At 62.5% G+C, this 18,011-nt stretch overlaps 1 protein-coding gene across 2 annotated transcripts; it reads right to left on the minus strand.

The window, feature by feature from the left end:
* Positions 1-336: 336 nt before the first annotated feature.
* MMP25 (matrix metallopeptidase 25) lies at positions 337-17,670 on the minus strand. 2 transcript variants are annotated; one of them, XM_050952354.1, is made up of 11 exons: positions 17,525-17,614; positions 16,330-16,471; positions 15,754-15,886; positions 15,123-15,258; positions 14,693-14,988; positions 11,676-11,849; positions 11,414-11,510; positions 11,175-11,257; positions 10,232-10,384; positions 1,436-1,696; positions 338-1,094 (listed from the first exon to the last, which is right to left on the minus strand). In XM_050952354.1, the coding sequence occupies exons 3-11, from the start codon at positions 15,842-15,844 to the stop codon at positions 838-840; spliced, it is 1,548 nt and encodes a 515-aa protein (XP_050808311.1). In that variant the 5' UTR covers positions 15,845-15,886; positions 16,330-16,471; positions 17,525-17,614; the 3' UTR covers positions 338-837. The 2 variants fall into 2 exon arrangements, with proteins under 2 accessions (XP_050808310.1, XP_050808311.1); XM_050952353.1 differs by lacking the exon at positions 16,330-16,471 and having other exon boundaries at positions 337-1,094; positions 17,525-17,670.
* Positions 17,671-18,011: the final 341 nt, after the last annotated feature.

The raw sequence follows: 18,011 nt of genomic DNA on the forward strand, positions 1-18,011 counted from the left end.
GGGTGTGGGGATGGGGGTGGTGGGGATGAGGGTATGGGGATGGAGGGGATGGGTGGTTGGAAAGTTGGGGGGATGGACTAGGGTGTGGGGATGGGGGTGATGGGGATGAAGGTGTGGGGATGGAGGGGATGGGGGGATGGGTGGTTGGAGAGGTGGGGGGATGGACTAGGGTGTGGGGATGGAGGGGATGGGGGGGATGGGTGGTTGGAGAGGTGGGGGGATGGACTAGGGTGTGGGGATGGAGGGGATGGGGGGGATGGGTGGTTGGAGAGGTGGGGGGATGGACTAGGGTGTGGGGATGGAGGGGATGGGGGGGATGGGTGGTTGGAGAGGTGGGGGGATGGACTAGGGTGTGGGGGATGGAGGGGATGAGGGTGTGTGGGGAGGAGCAGTGCAGTGGGTCCTGCACTCACCCCCCCAGCTGGCCCAGTTGTGCCATTTGCCCCCCTCCCGCCTGCCCACGTGCCCCCGGTCCAACACCCCCCCCATCCAGACACCAGCCAGCTGTTTCCATTGGCTTTTATTAGAAAACTCTGGGTTGGACAATTTCATGGGCTCCCCTCAATCCCCCTCCCCACGCTGTCCCACGGCCCGGCCCGGCCTCCCCATTAACCCCCACCCCCCGACACAGTCACCCAGCAAACGGGGCAAGCGAGAAATAACCCCGACAGACACCCCCCCACACACACTCTGCTGTTCGCCTGGGCATGCTGCACCCTCTGGTGGCAGCAGTGGGATACTGCACACAGACAGCCAGCTCCGTGCACCCAGCTGCCCTGTGGTGCCAGCGGTGGGATACGGTGGGGCGTAAAGTGCATCGGCGCAGCACAGCAGGTGTCACCGCAGGGCCCATGCCAGAGCCAGGGTCCAAGTCAGGAAGGCCGGCAGGTGGCCCGGCACGGCCCCACTGCAGAGACACTGGCCACCTCCAGGCTCCCTGCTTCCTCCCCGGGGCCCCGGGGCTGGCGATGCGGTGGGGGAACCCTGGCAGTACATCCAGTCCTGGGGGGCTGACCTGGGGTACCCGCTCTCAGCCTCCACGCTGCCCCCCAGAAACCGCCAGTACTGGGTGCCCTTGAAGAAGTAGGTGCTTCCTGCAGAGGAGAGAGAGAGATGAGAACAGGGCACTCGCTGCAGGGGTGACTTTGGATGGGCGGCACCGCAATACCGCTCTGTGCCACGAGAGGGAGCTTGACACCAGGCTGCCCAGCTGGCTGTCAGCGAAGGAGGCCCGCCTGAGAAGCAGCGTTAGCCTGGGGAACTGCCTGCCACTGGGAAATTCCAGCGATGCATTGTTAGCCTAGGGGACTCCCGCCCACACTGGGAATGCTTCTGGAGACACTCTGCTAGCCTGGGGGACTCCTTGCCACTTGAAACACAGCTAGAGGAGCACCGTTAACCTGGGGAACTCCCTACCACTGGGAATGCCACCTACCATCGTTCCAGCTGATGATGTCATCCAGCCCAGGGGGCACCCCCTTCCAGAGGGTCACGGACCTGGGGTACCCGGGCTCCACGTTTCCAGCTCGGTCGTCGAAGCGCCAGTAGCGGGAGCTCTCGAAGAGGTAGGTCTTGCCATTGTGCCCCCAGACAAAGGCCGCCTCCACTCTGACCCCCGGGGGCAGCCCCAGGTCAGTGATGGGGCGGGGACACCCTGGATCCACCCGGGTGTCAGTGAAGACCCAGAAATGCTGCCCTGTGGAGAGGGTGGAGAGTCAGTATGGAGGGTGGCAGAGTGGGGGGTGGGCTGGGGATTCACCTTGGGGGGTTAATGGGTGCACAGGGGCAGGCTGGGGTGGTTATGGGGTGCAGTGGTTTGTAGGGCAGGCTGGGGGCAGGAGGTAGGCTGGGGTGGTTATGGGGTGCAGCGATATGTAGGGCAGGCAGGAGGTAGGAGCAGGCTGGTGTGGTTATGGGGTGCAGTGTTCTGTGGGGAAGCTGGGGGGTTTATGAGTGGTCAGGCTGTGGGGGGTCTGACACTATCTCCAAACCGCAGCCCGGGAACCCCCGTTCCCCACTGATGTGGGGGTGACGGGGGTTGTACAAAGCTGCCTTGTCAGGGCTGGTTTAAAAGCCTTGATCTGCTGACCACGACACCCTGGCGGATGGGGAGCGTCCCTGGATGGGGCATTAGGAAGTTTTGCTCCATGTGTGACTGAAATCCGCTGGGAGGTCGGGAACCCCACAACCAGCCTGTCAGGAGCGACAGAAGAGCAGCTGTCCCTGCCCAGACGGGGGCTGACGGCCCCTCAGGGGATCGGCTCCTCAGGACTCCTTGGAGAGGTCATGGACCCAACGGGGCTGCTCAGCCCCGAGTCCAGCCAGGATCTTTCTAGCAGCTGGAAGAAAGTATAAAGGAGGGACAGAGACAGCATCACTTGGCTTCTCTCCTTCCCCATCTCAGCGCCTGGAAGACAGGCTGGAAGACACAGACTTTGAACTGGGGATACTGGTCTGGGGCGGGACAGGAATCCAGCCACCGTACTGCCTGGACCATCCTTTCGGGTCGGAGACTGCTCGGGTCAAATCCTGCTTAGGCTGTGGAATCTGGACGTGCGCCTGCGACTTCTCATCACTTAATAACCCGTCCTCCTGTCGTCAATAAACCTGCTGGATGTTTCACCTAGAACAGTGGGGTTTGGTTAAGGTGCTTGGGGGAATCTCAGCTCAGGTTACAAAGGCTGGTGTGTGTCCACTTCCCTCTGATGAACTAATTAACGAGCTTGCACTGTCCAAGGGACTCGGGAGCAATGTCAGACGGTGTATTTCCAGGGTGCAAGGCTGGGGGGGGTTGGCTGGTCCCGCTCCCAGGAGCATTCACACAGTTTAGCTGGGTGTGGGGGCTCCACATGCGGACGGCTGAGTGATCGCAGCACCTGGAGAGGTTTGCTGCGTGTCACTGGCATTGCATTGTGAGACACGGCCCTGGCTGGAGAGTTCAGGGGGCACGGCTGTCCCACAGCCCCAGGCTGCACCCCAGGAGTCCCAGTGCCGCAGCAAGTGGGGTGAAACGCACAGCTTGTCGTACCAAGCGAGATTTGCGCTTCCTCCACTGGTGTGGAGATTTTAAGAGAGGCTTTAAGGGCGGTGGCTGGGAACAGCCAAGAGCCAGTTGGTTATTTTCGGTTTGCTGGTTTCGGGCCTGGGAAGGAGGAACAGAAAAAGCAGAAAGCCGAGCGAGGGGGCGCAGGTTCCAGGCTAGCGTTGCAGCGAGGAGAGAGCCCGAGCACGCCGGGCAGCCGCAGCCGCTGGAGGCTGGGGTTTACCAGCGCGCCTAGAGAGGGAAGCAGCGAGGCCAGAGGGGAAACCACACAAAGAGTTGGACCGAGGGGCCCGGGAACAAGCCGAGGGCTTGGCCCAGCAGAGGCAGCAGCACGTCACCGGGCAACAGAGCCGGGCGGCAGGTTTGCCGCATTTTTGGTGCTCAGAATGGGTCCAAGTCCCACCACCCCCATCCCCCACCCCCACCTAAGGCTCTGGGAGGGGGGTTGGGTGCTGGGTGCAGGCTCTGGGAGGGGCGCTGGGCTGGGCTGGGGTTGGGGTGTGCGAGGGGGGTTGGGTGCTGCTTGTGGGTTCTGGGAGGGGGGTTGGGTGCTGGGTGTAGGCTCTGGGCCGGGACAGAGGGTTGGGGTGTGCGAGGGGGGTTGGGTGCGGGGGTCAGGCTCTGGGAGGGGCGCTGGGCTGGGCTGGGGTTGGGGTGTGCGAGGGGGGCTGGGTGCTGGGGTCAGGCTCTGGGAGGGGCGCTGGGCTGGGCTGGGGTTGGGGTGTGCGAGGGGGGCTGGGTGCTGGGGTCAGGCTCTGGGAGGGGCGCTGGGCTGGGCTGGGGTTGGGGTGTGGGAGGGGGGCTGGGTGCTGGGGTCAGGCTCTGGGAGGGGCGCTGGGCTGGGGTTGGGGTTTGCGAGGGGGGCTGGGTGCTGGGGTCAGGCTCTGGGCTGGGCTGGGGTTGGGGTGTGCGGGGGGGGCTGGGTGCTGGGGTCAGGCTCTGGGAGGGGCGCTGGGCTGGGCTGGGGTTGGGGTGTGCGAGGGGGGCTGGGTGCTGGGGTCAGGCTCTGGGAGGGGCGCTGGGCTGGGCTGGGGTTGGGGTGTGCGGGGGGGGCTGGGTGCTGGGGTCAGGCTCTGGGAGGGGCGCTGGGCTGGGCTGGGGTTGGGGTGTGCGAGGGGGGCTGGGTGCTGGGGTCAGGCTCTGGGAGGGGCGCTGGGCTGGGCTGGGGTTGGGGTGTGCGAGGGGGGCTGGGTGCAGGCTCTGGGCCGGGACAGAGGGTTGGGGTGTGCGAGGGGGTGTGCGAGGGGGACTGGGTGCTGGGGTCAGGCTCTGGGAGGGGCGCTGGGCTGGGCTGGGGTTGAGGTGCTGGTTTTCGGATCGTTATTTTGTAGACCTTGACATGTGACAGGGACACTCGGTGGTTTGTGCTGTTTTGTTGTGGCCATGCTGGTACCTGGATACGAGAGCCGCACGGTGGGGGAGGTATTATCGTTATCGGGCCCACGCTGGTTGGTGAAAGAGACGAGCTTTGAACTCCCCGAGCTCTTCTCTGGTCTGTGGAGCTCCAGAGGGCCTGTCTCGTTCACCAGCCAAAGCTGGTCCGAACACAGGTATTACCTCCCCCACCCCGTATCTCGCCTTGTGTCTTCACAAGCTTGGACGCTTTGAATCTCAACTTTACCGTTATTAAAAGCTGATCTGACCTCCCCCAATAATTTCCCACCACTGTGAAAATTAAAACTGATAAAAAAAAAAATCCACCCCTGGTAACTGTTGTGTCCTGCATACGAGAAGGCAGACGATGGGACCAACAATTTTACTGCTTTTAGAAGCTGTGCGTGATGAGAGGCCCCACCCTGACTGCAAAGGTAACCGGCGAGGCTCTGAATAGAGTCCATGAAATGCCAGCTCAGGACGCTTTAGATCAGTGTAAATTCGAAGACACGGCTGTAAAATGATTTCAGACTCCGCCTGACACATAGCAGGCGAAGTTTAGCAATCTGGAGAGAGGCTGGGGCGGGGAACAAGTAAACAGGGTGAAAGATCCGGTGGGGAAATGGGTGAGGGGAACTGGACTTGCACGTTTTGAAGCAACGTTTGATCTGCATTTCCTGAGCATATGTAAAGATGAGGTGAAGCGGGGTGGATGGGAGAAAAATGCGAAGCCTCTGGAGGAGACGGCATCGCTCGCCGACGCCTTTCGGCAGCCCCAGGTTCTATTGCGGGTAAAGCCCAGAGAGAGGGATTGAAAGCTGGTGGGACGCAGGGTGTGATGTCCCCCTGGTGTTCAGAGAAAGCTGGTTCTGATCTGAATATGGCATAACGGAGATGTTGTTTATGCCAGATGGCTCAGGTGAGGTATCATTGGAGAGGTTCTGATTTCCTGAATGGGATTATCCAATTCGCACGCACGTATCGTTTCTGTATCTGGAGTTAGGGATATTGACTGTGTAACAATTACAACTGTGAGTGCCCTCGGGGTGGTGGGGGGACACCCACCAGACAGTCAGCCGCAAGGGGCCATTTACGGAGGACACTAGAGCTCCGAAGACACTAATCTCCCACCTTCCTGAGGCGTTTCCTGGGATGCTGCTTTGACACTGCAAGGTCAGGTGGTAACGTCGCCTGATGCAAAATATCCCCTTGGACACGCTGGTGCTTTCCCACTGGGTCAAGCAAAGGGTTCCTGCCTTAGGACAATCCTTTGTAAGGCTGGGGAGGGGCTGATCTGGACTCTCCTCCACGGCCTGCCCAAGAAGAGGGACTGTTGAAAGTACCTGGCGGGACAAGGGAACGAACCTGAGGGGAAAGGCAGGGGTGGGTCCAGGCTGAGACGGGGCCAGGCTGTAAGAAGAAATAACCAGAGCTCTGAGCTACAGCAACTCTGCATCCTGCCTAGTTCAGCATTTAGCCTGGGGAGGTTTGTAACCTGTTTCTCTAGTGAATCGAGCTTGGTTTGCGTGTTTTGTGATGTGCTCAGGGATCCGCTTTCTTCTGTTTGCTGGCCCTTATCATCACTTACAATCTGCCTCTCACAGTCAATAAACTGATTTTGTTCATTATTAAACCCAGGTTGTGCCATTTCTAACGGAAGCAGTGCACCTCTCTCTTCAGCGAGGGAGAGGGGGAATTGTTTTGGGCCTGAGCTGTGCAGATCTGTCTATACGGGGCCAGACAGGATTCTGTTGGGTTTATCCCCCCAAAGGGGTGGGTGCTGGGGGAGCCCTCTCACACCGAGCTGGGCCTGCAGCAGGGTGTGGCCCTATCTGTGTGCGCTGCCAGAGGCTGGAGAGCCTAACTCAGCAAAACGGGGAGGGAACCCAGGCTGGTGGAGCAGGAGGGGCTCAGTGAAACCCCAGTAAATCAGGCGGCATCCCTGATGGGGTGGGGGGGTCCAACCCGTCCCACAGGGTTCCCATTTTACCCCTGGGAAGGAGGGTGGCTGGGAGGCTGGGCATTCATCTCCCCAAAGCCATTCCTGCCCCCCCTCCACCCCAAATCTCCTGTGGAAAGAGAAGAGCCCAAGAGGTGCTTGGAGTGTAATTCCACTCAGCCCTGGGCTAGGAGGAAGCAGCCAGCGTTAATGTCTCTGCCCTGAGCACAGAAGCCCCTCGGGCGCCTGCCCCTCACCGGACGGGTTTGTGGGATTAGCCTCTGCAGAGCTGAACACGGCGCACAGCGAGGGGGTCTGGATTGGGGCAGGGAACATGGGACGAGACGAGAGCAGATTGTGGTGGCGCAGCAGAGGGCAGTTCAGGAAGGTGACGTGCACCGGGAGAGGCGGCAGGACTCCTGTGCCTTTGGCCAAAATGCACATCCAGACTGGCGGGCTGGAAAGTGAATGAAAGGCGGGAGTGGTGACGATAGATGCCCCCACTGACGTGCTAACTGGTAATGATTCTCCCGCCCCCTGTGTAGCAAGGAGCCTTCTGCCGGGACCCCGCAGGGAAAGGATGTGAGGACACAGATATTCACGCCTGCCTGCAAAGGTCTGGACTTTAAGGATGTAGGTCTATGTGAATCATTTAGCTGGTCGTGGAGGTACCAGAGAGACAATCTGTGCCAGGGCCTCTCGCTGGGACAGTCTGAGGCTCTGTTCTTCGGCTAAGGCCATTGGCCAAGCAGCAGGGGCAGCCATACGCTGGGAAGGGAACGGTCACGTCCTCACACCCCAAACCCGTCACATTGAAATCAGGTGGGATTGGGCTGTTGGAAATACAGTCCTGTCCTGAGAGTGCCCGTCACCACCAGCTAAAGACGGTTAAAGAAAACTCAGTTTGATTTGATAACACCCTGTCTGGCAGGGAATCACTTCTCAATGGTGTGAAACCCTCATTTCTGTCTGTTGGATCTTCATGGCCCCCACTTTTCTAGTGTTAATCTGTCTGGTTCCCCGTGTTTCTGGCTGCTGTATAATTCGCTTTGCTGGGGTAAGTTAGTGAGGGGAGGGGGATGTAATTGGCTGGAGAATCGTGTTACAGTATGTTAGGATGAGTTAGGGACATTTCAGCAAAGTGCTTGGTTGAGGTGGAGCTGAGAATATTGCTAAGTGCATTGGGGCAAACAGGAAGGAAGTGGGGATTCGAAAATCAGGACAAAGGAAGTTGGATTTAAGCTGCTGGAAATTCACCCCAAGAAACATCGAATTGTTTGCACCTTCGGGTCTTGTTGCTCTGTTCATGCGAGAAGGACTCGTGAGTGAGCGTCCAGGGCATTAGCTGCTGGCTGAACAGGGACAGACCCCGCTCTAGAGAGCATGGAGAGATGGGTCTCCGAGGGGGCCCTCCGAGGAGGAGACTGGGGCAGGTATAGCGGGAGTACGGGAATGTCTCCTCACTGATCACTTGGCAGAGGACACCCAGGGCACAGCGGTTGATTCAGCATCTGTGCACCCAGCCTGTGACCCGGGAACGGTGTAACCGACCTCCCGGAGGGGAGCAGTCGTGCAGCTGACCTCTCAGAGACAGAGAAAGGGGGTGACGGAGGATACCCCGATCCAGGTCTTCAGGACGCTGCTCCTGATAGGCTTTTGGAGAGTAACCGTGTCTCTGGAACCCACGCCTGTGATAGCCGAGGAGATGAGTGCAGCAGGTTTCCAGGCGATGGTTGGGGGGGGGGGGAACGCAAGGGTCCCAGCTGGCAGAGGGGAGAAGGACTTCCCCCGGGCAGGTGAGACACAGGAAGCAGCTGAGGGAGAGATGCCAGGAAAAGCACCTCTGGCCAAAGAGATCGCAGCCCTGTAGGGTCCTTCCCCACCCATCCCCAAGAGGGGAGATGGAATATTTGCACGTGCATAACCCTGCGGATGAGAGACAGCTCCGCGGGCGTTAGCCAACATGCACAGTCCCCTGACATCCTTCCCTCACTACACCCCAGAGCCCCACAGCGGTGAGCGGCTGGAGGACCCCCACTGAAGGGAAAACCCCCAGGAACAGAATGCGTGCTGAGGCTCACGGAGGATTTCAAAGACACGATGGGTTTTGAGCAAATCACAGTATCCAGCAGAAGGCACGATCTGACCAAGACACTCACACAGACTGATCTGTGATAGAGTTTGGTTAACGGCTACACAGACATATAGAGATGTTCTCCACCCACCCAGGGAAGACACACACACACCAGCTTGTGAGATCACGGGAGAGGGGCCACAAAGTGTTAACAGACTTTGCAAGAGCACCTGTGGGTAACACCACAATGTTTAGCAACGCTTGGGAGTGGACCTTGGGCCCACGGCCTCCGTGTCAGTCAGTGATTCACATCGCTGCGAAGGGTGGAGGTGTGACTGTACCTTGAAATAACACCCTGGGAATCAACGCTGTGTTCATCACTGATTTGAGGGTGACGGGGTTTGTACAAAGCTGCCTTGTCAGGGCTGGTTTAAAAGCCTTGATCTGCTGACCACGACCCCCTGGCGGATGGGGAACGTCTCTGGATCGGGCGTTAGGAAGCTGTGCTCTATGTGTGACTGAAATCCGTTGGGAGGTCGGGAACCCCACAACCAGCCTTTCAGGAGCGACAAAAGAGCAGCTGTCCCTGGCCAGACGGGGGCTGACGGCCCCTCAAGAAGAATGATCTCTCTCAGGGGCTCCTTGGAGAGGTCATGGACCCAAATGGGGCTGCTCAGCCCCGAGTCCCAGCCAGGATCTTTCTAGCAGCTGGAAGAAAGTATAAAGGAGGGACAGAGACAGCATCACTTGGTCTCCTTCTCCACCTCAGCGCCTGGAAGACACAGACTTTGACCTGAGGAGACTGGTCCCAGGCGGGACGGGAATCCAGCCAGTGTATTGACAACAGTGGTGCAGCGAGTGGGGTGAAACGCACAGCTTGTCGTACCGAGCGAGATTTGTGCTTCCTCCACTGGTGTGAAGATTTTAAGAGAGTCTTTAAGGGCGGTGGCTGGGAACAGCAAGAGCCGGTTGGTTATTTTCTGTTTGGTGGTTTTGGGCCCAGGAAGGAGGAACAGAAAAAGCAGAAAGCCGAGCGAGGGGGCGCAGGTTCCAGGTTAGCGTTGCAGCGAGGAGAGAGCCCGAGCACACCAGGGAGCTGCAGCAGCTGGAGGCTGGGGTTTACCAGCGCTCGCGACGTCTCATCACTCACACGCGGCTTCCTGTCGTGACTACACCTGTCAGACGCTTTATCTAGAACAGGGGGTTCGGGCTGGAGCGCTCGGGGGAATCTCAGCTCGGGCTGCAAAGCCTGGGCGTGTCCCCATTTCCTCTGATGAAGTGGCGAAGGAAGGGAGTCGAGCTCAGTGTCAGGTGGAAGATTTCTGGGGGGCAAGGCTGGGGGAGCTGGGGGATTGGCTGGTGCCTTTCTCTGAGTGAATCGTGAGCTGCTCTGGGAGCATTCACGCCATCCAGCTGGGTGTGGGGGCTCCACATGCTGACGGCTGAGTGATCGCAGCGCCTGGAGGGGTTTGCTGCCTGTCACTGGCATTGCATTGTGAGAGACGGCCCCGGCTGGAGAGTTAGCGGTACCCTAGTCCCAGGCTGCACCCTGGAGATCCCATCGGGGGGTGGGTATGGGTGCTCTTATACAGGGCAGGCTGCAAGCTAGGGGGTGCAGTGGAGCAGGCTCGGGGGGCTATAGAGGTCAGGCTAGGAGACTTATGGGGTGCAGTGTTACATTGTGGGGCAGGCTGTGTGGTCATATGGGATTGATGAGGGGTTTATGGGATGCAGCGTTGTGTGGGGCAGGCTGGAGATACAAGGAGGTTCAGGTGTAATGTGGGGGTCACCCCCCCCTCACCAATGAAGAAGATGATCTTGCTGTCATTACTCCGCTCATAGACTGCATCGATCGCCCCAAAATCCGGGGGGAGCCCCATCCAGAAGCGTTGCGTCTGCGCTGGCTCCAGGGAAACCAGGTTACGGGCCGGCTGCATCCTCCAGAAATGCTTCTCTGTCAGAGAAGTGGGGGACCCAGACATTGGGGGGGCAGAAATGACCCCCCCCACTGCTCCGAAAGTGGTGTTAGCCTATGGAACTCCACGCTACATTAATTTGGACATTCAAGTGAACTTAGCCTGTGGGACACCCCTCCAGAGCAACCTCCCATTGCAGGCTGCATAGAGGGGCTGTTATCCTGCCAAACTCTCTCCTCCCCAAGCCTCCTCCAAGAAACCGCACGCCCGCCCCCCGCTTCCCCGGGGCTGGGGAGAAATTGGGTTAATCTGCGGAACTTCCCCCCACAGGAAATGTACAATGAGCTGCAAAAATGATGTTAATCACAAGTTTGCAATGATTCTTTTCACTTCTTACCACCGGAAGTTGGACTGTGATCAACAAACCCCCCCCCCCCGACCAGTAACTTGCCAAACTCCCCACCACAAGAAATGTGCCCTAATTAAGCTGTGCAAAACCCGTGCTGCTAACTAAGAGATCAGTTTGACAGATGCCCAGAAACCAGTGCTGCCAGTGGGAATTCGAGCCACATCAAAGTACAGGGAGCTTGCTTGCCAAACCATGCACCGTTAGCCTGTGGGACTCCCTGCCTCATGAAATCATAGTGAGGTTGCTGCAGAAATGTGTTGTTACCCAATGGGACTCCATGCTACATGAGATTATAAGGAGCTTGAACTGACTCCCATGATGCCCCTCTGAGAGGAGACGTGGGGGGGGGCGATGGCGTTAACCCATGGGACTCCCCACCACATGAAATTGGGCTGCGGGGCGGGCGGGAAGCGACTCACTCTTGAAGAAGAAAACCTCCCCGCGGATATTGGCGATGGCGTCAAAATGGGCCTGACAGCGATCGGGGGCCGGCGGGTGGGGCCTGCGGGGACAGACAGACCAACACAAGTGGGGTGCACCGGACAGCCCCGGCAGGCAGGGGGGAAGGAGGCTCAGTGCAGGGGGGGCGACGGGGTGAAGGAGAAAGGGGGCAGGTGGCAGGGGAGAAGCGACGTGGGGCCAGGGAGCCGATACTCACTGCTGGGTGGGTCGGTGGGGTGGCAGATCGGGGATGCGGGGCTGGGTAGGGATGGGCCGTGCTGGCGAATCCTCCCCTGGGCGAAGTTGTCTCCTCCCTGGAGCAGAACAAACGAGTGAACAAGCGAAGGGATAAACGAAGGGAAGGAATTAACGAAGCACTAGCTGACGACTGGAGGAACGAGGCCTGGGAAGACAGGGTGGAAGCGGGAAGGAAGGAGAGAAGAGGGGAGGAGGGGCACAGGGCCGGGCCGGCTGCTCACCGTACAGGGTCTGGATGCCGAGGGCGTCATCGGGGGGCAGCTGGTAGAGGTGGGGCAGCCCCACGGGGCCCTGGTAATAGGGCATCATGATGGACTCCTTGGTGGAGGAGTGGGCCAGGCCCAGGGCGTGACCGAACTCGTGAACCGCCACGGCGAAGAGATCAGTGCCGGCATCTGGGGGAAGGGGAGCAGTGAGCCACTACAGCCCCCTGGCCGCTGCCTGGCCCACGGCACCTCCTGCTGCCCCCATGCTGCTACCTGCCCCACAGCGCCCCTGCTGCCCCCTGCTGTTACCCGCCCCACAGCACCCCCTGCTGCCCCCCACTCCCTCCGCACTGCTACCCACCCCACAGCGCCCCCTGCTGCCCCCTGCCGCTACACACCCCACAGAGCCCCCTGCTGCCCCCATGCTGCTACCTGCCCCACAGCGCCCCTGCTGCCCCCTGCTGTTACCCGCCCCACAGCACCCCCTGCTGCCCCCCACCCCCTCTGCACTGCTACCCACCCCACAGCGCCCCCTGCTGCCCCCATGCTGCTACCAGCCCCACAGCGCCCCCTGCTGCCCCCTGCTGTTACCCACCCCACAGCACCCCCTGCTGCCCCCACCTCCTCTGTACTGCTACCCACCCCACAGCACCCCCTGCTGCCCCCTGCTGTTACCCGCCCCATAGTGCCCCCTGCTGCCCCCATGCTGCTACCTGCCCCACAGTGCCCCCTGCTGCCCCCCACTCCCTCCGCACTGCTACCCGCCCCACAGCGCCCCCTGCTGCCCCCTACTCCCTCCGCACTGCTACCCGCCCCACAGCGCCCCCTGCTGCCCCCATGCTGCTACCCGCCCCACAGCACCCCCTGCTGCCCCCATGCTGCTACCTGCCCCACAGCGCCCCCTGCTGCCCCCATGCTGCTACCCGCCCCACAGCACCCCTGCTGCCCCCATGCTGCTACCTGCCCCACAGCACCCCCTGCCGCCCCCATGCTGCTACCTGCCCCACAGCGACCCCTGCTGCCCCCTGCCGCTATACACCCCACAGAGCCCCCTGCTTCCCCCATGCTGCTACCTGCCCCACAGCGCCCCCTGCTGCCCCCATGCTGCTACCTGCCCCACAGCGCCCCCTGCTGCCCCCATGCTGCTACCTGCCCCACAGCGCCCCCTGCTGCCCCCATGCTGCTACCCGCCCCACAGCACCCCCTGCTGCCCCCCACTCCCTCCGCACTGCTACCCACCCCACAGCGCCCCCTGCTGCCCCCTGCCGCTACACACCCCACAGAGCCCCCTGCTGCCCCCATGCTGCTACCTGCCCCACAGCGCCCCTGCTGCCCCCTGCTGTTACCCCGCCCCACAGCACCCCCTGCTGCCCCCCACCCCCTCTGCACTGCTACCCACCCCACAGCGCCCCCTGCTGCCCCCATGCTGCTACCAGCCCCACAGCGCCCCCTGCTGCCCCCTGCTGTTACCCACCCCACAGCACCCCCTGCTGCCCCCACCTCCTCTGTACTGCTACCCACCCCACAGCACCCCCTGCTGCCCCCTGCTGTTACCCGCCCCATAGTGCCCCCTGCTGCCCCCATGCTGTTACCCGCCCCACAGCACCCCCTGCTCCCCCCCACCCCCTCTGTACTGCTACCCACCCCACAGCGCCCCCTGCTGCCCCCTACTCCCTCCGCACTGCTACCCACCCCACAGTGCCCCCTGCTGCCCCCATGCTGCTACCTGCCCCACAGCACCCCCTGCTGCCCCCTGCTGTTACCCACCCCACAGCACCCCCTGCTGCCCCCACCCCCTCTGTACTGCTACCCACCCCACAGCACCCCCTGCTGCCCCCTGCTGTTACCCGCCCCACAGCACCCCCTGCTGCCCCCCACCCCCTCTGTACTGCTACCCGCCCCACAGCACCCCCTGCTGCCCCCCACTCCCTCCGCACTGCTACCCACCCCACAGCGCCCCCTGCTGCCCCCCACTCCCTCCGCACTGCTACCCACCCCACAGCGCCCCCTGCTGCCCCCATGCTGCTACCTGCCCCACAGCGCCCCTGCTGCCCCCTGCTGTTACCCGCCCCACAGCACCCCCTGCTCCCCCCCACCCCCTCTGTACTGCTACCCACCCCACAGCACCCCCTGCTGCCCCCTGCTGTTACCCGCCCCATAGTGCCCCCTGCTGCCCCCATGCTGCTACCTGCCCCACAGTGCCCCCTGCTGCCCCCCACTCCCTCCGCACTGCTACCCGCCCCACAGCGCCCCCTGCTGCCCCCTACTCCCTCCGCACTGCTACCCGCCCCACAGCGCCCCCTGCTGCCCCCATGCTGCTACCCGCCCCACAGCACCCCCTGCTGCCCCCATGCTGCTACCTGCCCCACAGCGCCCCCTGCTGCCCCCATGCTGCTACCCGCCCCACAGCACCCCCTGCTGCCCCCATGCTGCTACCCGCCCCACAGCACCCCTGCTGCCCCCATGCTGCTACCTGCCCCACAGCACCCCCTGCCGCCCCCATGCTGCTACCTGCCCCACAGCGACCCCTGCTGCCCCCTGCCGCTATACACCCCACAGAGCCCCCTGCCTCCCCCATGCTGCTACCTGCCCCACAGCGCCCCCTGCTTCCCCCATGCTGCTACCTGCCCCACAGCGCCCCCTGCTGCCCCCATGCTGCTACCTGCCCCACAGCGCCCCCTGCTGCCCCCATGCTGCTACCTGCCCCACAGTGGCCCCTGCCGCCCCCTGCCGCTACACACCCCACAGCGCCCCCGCTGCCCCCATGCTGCTACCCGCCCCACAGCACTATGCTTCCCCCCAACACCACAGGTGGCGCTGTGGGGTGGGTAGTGGTGTGGGGGGCACTGGGGAGAAGCTACCCAGCCCACAGTGCCCCCTGCTTCTCCCCAGTGCCCCCCACACCACTACCCACTCCAGAGCACCCCTCGCTGTCCCCCACTGCCCGCCAGGCTGCTCCCCACCCGACAGACCCACCTGCTGCCCCCCTGCCCCACGGCACCCCCGCCAATCCCCCCCCTTCACACACTGACCCTGCTGCTTGGCCTGCGGGTCGTAGATCCAGGTCTCCTCGTCGTCGAAGTGGGTGTCTCCGGAGATGGGGTGCTCCCCGGGGAAGAAGGCGTGGGCCAGGGTGCTGCCCGGCCCGTCAAAGGGGTACCCGTCCTCGTGGAAGGAGCGGCTGAAATCCACCAGGATGTCGGCGCCGGTGCCGGGGGCCTCGCGGAAGGTCAGGGCCGAGGCGTTGGCCCAGGCCTGCAGGGCGTAGAAAAGCAGGGTGCGGACGTGGTCCCGGGGCAGGCCGGACGCCTGGGGGTAGGAGCGGACCCTGCCGGGAAAGGAGGGAATGAGAAACCGGGGGAGGAGACGAGACAGAGGGCGAGAGGCGAACAAGGGAGCGAAGGAGAAAACGGGACCGGAGAGGAGAAAACCGAGAAAGGAACCCAGGCATCCGGCGCTCACCTCCAGGTCAGGTCCTTGATGGGCCAGACGCTGCCGCTGTGGGCGTAACGCTTCCTCCGGCGCATCAGCTCCGAGGTGCCAATGATGTCGGGGAGGGAGCAGCGTGGCTGGTCCATCATCGCCAGGGTCCTGTCGTCTGCAGACAGAGCGGGGATAGAACCCAGGCGTCCGGGCTCCCAGCCCCCCCACTCTAACCACTAGCTCCCACTCCCCTTCCAGAGCTGGGGAGAGAACCCAGGAGTCCTGGCTCCCAGCCCCCCCTGCTCTAACCCACTAGACCCAACTCCTCTCCCAGAGCCGGGAGAGAACCCAGGAGTCCTGGGTCCCAGCCCCCCTGCTCTAACCCACCAGCCCCCACTCCCCTCCCAGAGCTGGGGAGAGAACCCAGGAGTCCTGGGTCCCAGCCCCCCTGCTCTAACCCACCAGCCCCTGCTCCCCTCCCAGAGCCGGGGAGAGAACCCAGGAGTCCTGGTCCCCAGCTCCCACTGCTCTCAGCCACCAGCCCCTACTCCCCTCCCAGAGCCGAGGAGAGAACCCAGGAGTCCTGGATCCCATCCCCCCTGCTCTAACCACTAGACACCACTCCCCTCCTTGACCCAGAAAGAGAACCCAGGTGTCCCTCCACACCTACCTAGAATCCCCGTCTCCTGCAGTCCCGCAAATTTCTGCATCATTCTGACAGCGTCGTGCAGCCCTTCTTCAGTCTGGAGTCGGGCCTGCATGGGGTCTGGGGGGGGCAGGTACCCGTAGCGGGTCAGCCAGTCCTGGGGGGGGGATAGCAGGGAAAGGGTTAAAAGCCTGAGAGAAGGGGGCAGCTCCTGGCTACTCAGTCCCGGCCTCGTCCAACAGGGGCGCTGTGGGGAGGGGGAGAGGCGCACTGGGGAGGGGGAGGGGCGCAGTGGGGGGCTCTCGCTCCCTGCACCCCCCCTTCGGTCGTGGGCTCAGAGCTCCCACTGTTCAGGCAGAGGAGAGCAAAGTTCAAACTGATGCCCCCAGGGTTTCCCTGCCCCCCCAACTCCTCTGCCTCCCCCCTTGCTGCTGGATGGGGGGTGGGGAAGGGAACAAGGCGAGCGACCCGGCCCAGATGCAAGGCACCGGGGGATGGGACCTAGTGGGTCCCTTCCCGGAGAGAAGGATAACTCGGGAATCCAGCGGGTGAGCAGATTCCCCCTCCCCCCCAAAACTGACCCAAGTGGGTCCCTCACACGTGGAGCTGGGATCTGACAGCTGAGAGTCGATGGATCCTTCCCACCAGAGACCGACCGATCCACCCGCCAGCAGCTGATGGAGCTCGAATCCACTAGATCCCTCCCAAGGCACAAACAATATGGGAGCCCAGTCAACCCTTCCTGTGGTGGGAGAAGGCGGGATCGAGTGGGCCCACGCTCGCCCGCATGCCCAAGGCAGACCTGGGATCGGGGAGTTGTGGGATCCAGTTGATCCCAGCCACAGGAGTGAGGGGGCAACCTGACCCGATGGAGGTGAGCGGGATCTTGTCGATTCTTCCCACTGGGACCCATTGGGGGTTTCCCAGGGGTAGCGTCTGGGATACAGGATCAAGTGGATCTTCCCCACAGAGCCAGGCAATAAGTGCTGGGATCTAGTTAATCCTGCCTGTGATACAGATTGGATTGAGTCGATCCCCTTGACCATTTGGACATGGAGGAGATCCCTCACATGGTGGGATCTAGGAGATCCCCACAAGAGCCAAACAAAGCAGCCACCCAGTGGATCACCTAGGGCAGGAAATAAACATGGGACCCAGCAGATCACTCTGAAGAGGCAGAAGGCAGCAGGATCTACTGGGATCTACCCACAGCTGTGGGATCCAGTTGGCCCTTTCCCAGGGAAGTGGCAGAAGCAGACTGGATCCCGAGGGGAGGTGCAGCTGCTGGGAGCAAGTCACTCCCCGGGCGGGGTCGTGGATTGGATCCCGGGAGATCTGGGATCCAGTGGGTCTCTCCCAGGGTAGGGGAGAGGAAGCAGCCAGGAGTTAAAGGGTTTCTCGCGTCCACTCTGCCGGCGCCTGCGGTGAGGAGTGACTCGAAACGCGGGTCGATTCCCAACCCAGAGCATCTGGCAGAGACAGGGGCTCCTCTCCTTCACCCTACTGCCCTCCAGAGAACCCAGGCGTCCGGGCTCCCCTCCCCCACCTTCTGCCCTTCCAGGGGACCCGGCTCCCAGACCCCACTGCTCTAACTCATTAGCCCCCACTCCCCTCCCAGAGCCGGGAGAGAACCCAGGAGTCCTGGCTCCCAGCCCCCCCTGCTCTAACCCACCAGCCCGCACTCCCCTCTCAGAGCTGGGAGAGAACCCAGGAGTCCTGGCTCCCAGCCCCAATCCACCAGACCCCCCCCCCCCCCCCCGCGCCAGAGAGAGAACCCAGGCGTCCGGGCACTCACCACGCCCTTGCTGAGGCGCTGGGTGCTGGGTCGGCCGGCCGGACTGTGGGGCAGGCAGAGCAGGGTCCCTAGCCCGAGCCACAGGGCCGGGAGCCGCAGCATCGCGGAGGGGGCTGTCTTCACCCCACGGGGCGCTGAGGATCTGATGCTGCCCGGCGAGCTCGTCTGCCCTATACACCACCCCCCCCCGTCTGGCTCCGCCCCATCGCAGCCCCAGCCCGCATGGATCCACACACAGGAGCCAGGACGCCTGGGTTCTCTCCCGGCTCTGGGAGGGCTGGGGGGTCTGGTGGGTTAGAGCAGGGGCGGGGGTGCGAGCCCGAACGCCTGGGTTCTCTTCTGGCTCTGGGAGGGGAGTGGGGTCTGGTGAGTGAGAGCAGGGGGGGCTGGGAGCCCGGACGCCTGGGTTCTCTCCCGGCTCTGGGAGGGGAATAGGGGCTGGTGGGTTAGAGCAAGGGGGGCTGGGAGCCAGGACTCCTGGGTTCTC

The sequence above is a fragment of the Gopherus flavomarginatus genome, chromosome 5 (assembly GCF_025201925.1).
Source record: "Gopherus flavomarginatus isolate rGopFla2 chromosome 5, rGopFla2.mat.asm, whole genome shotgun sequence".
NCBI classification, from domain to species: Eukaryota; Metazoa; Chordata; order Testudines; family Testudinidae; genus Gopherus; species Gopherus flavomarginatus.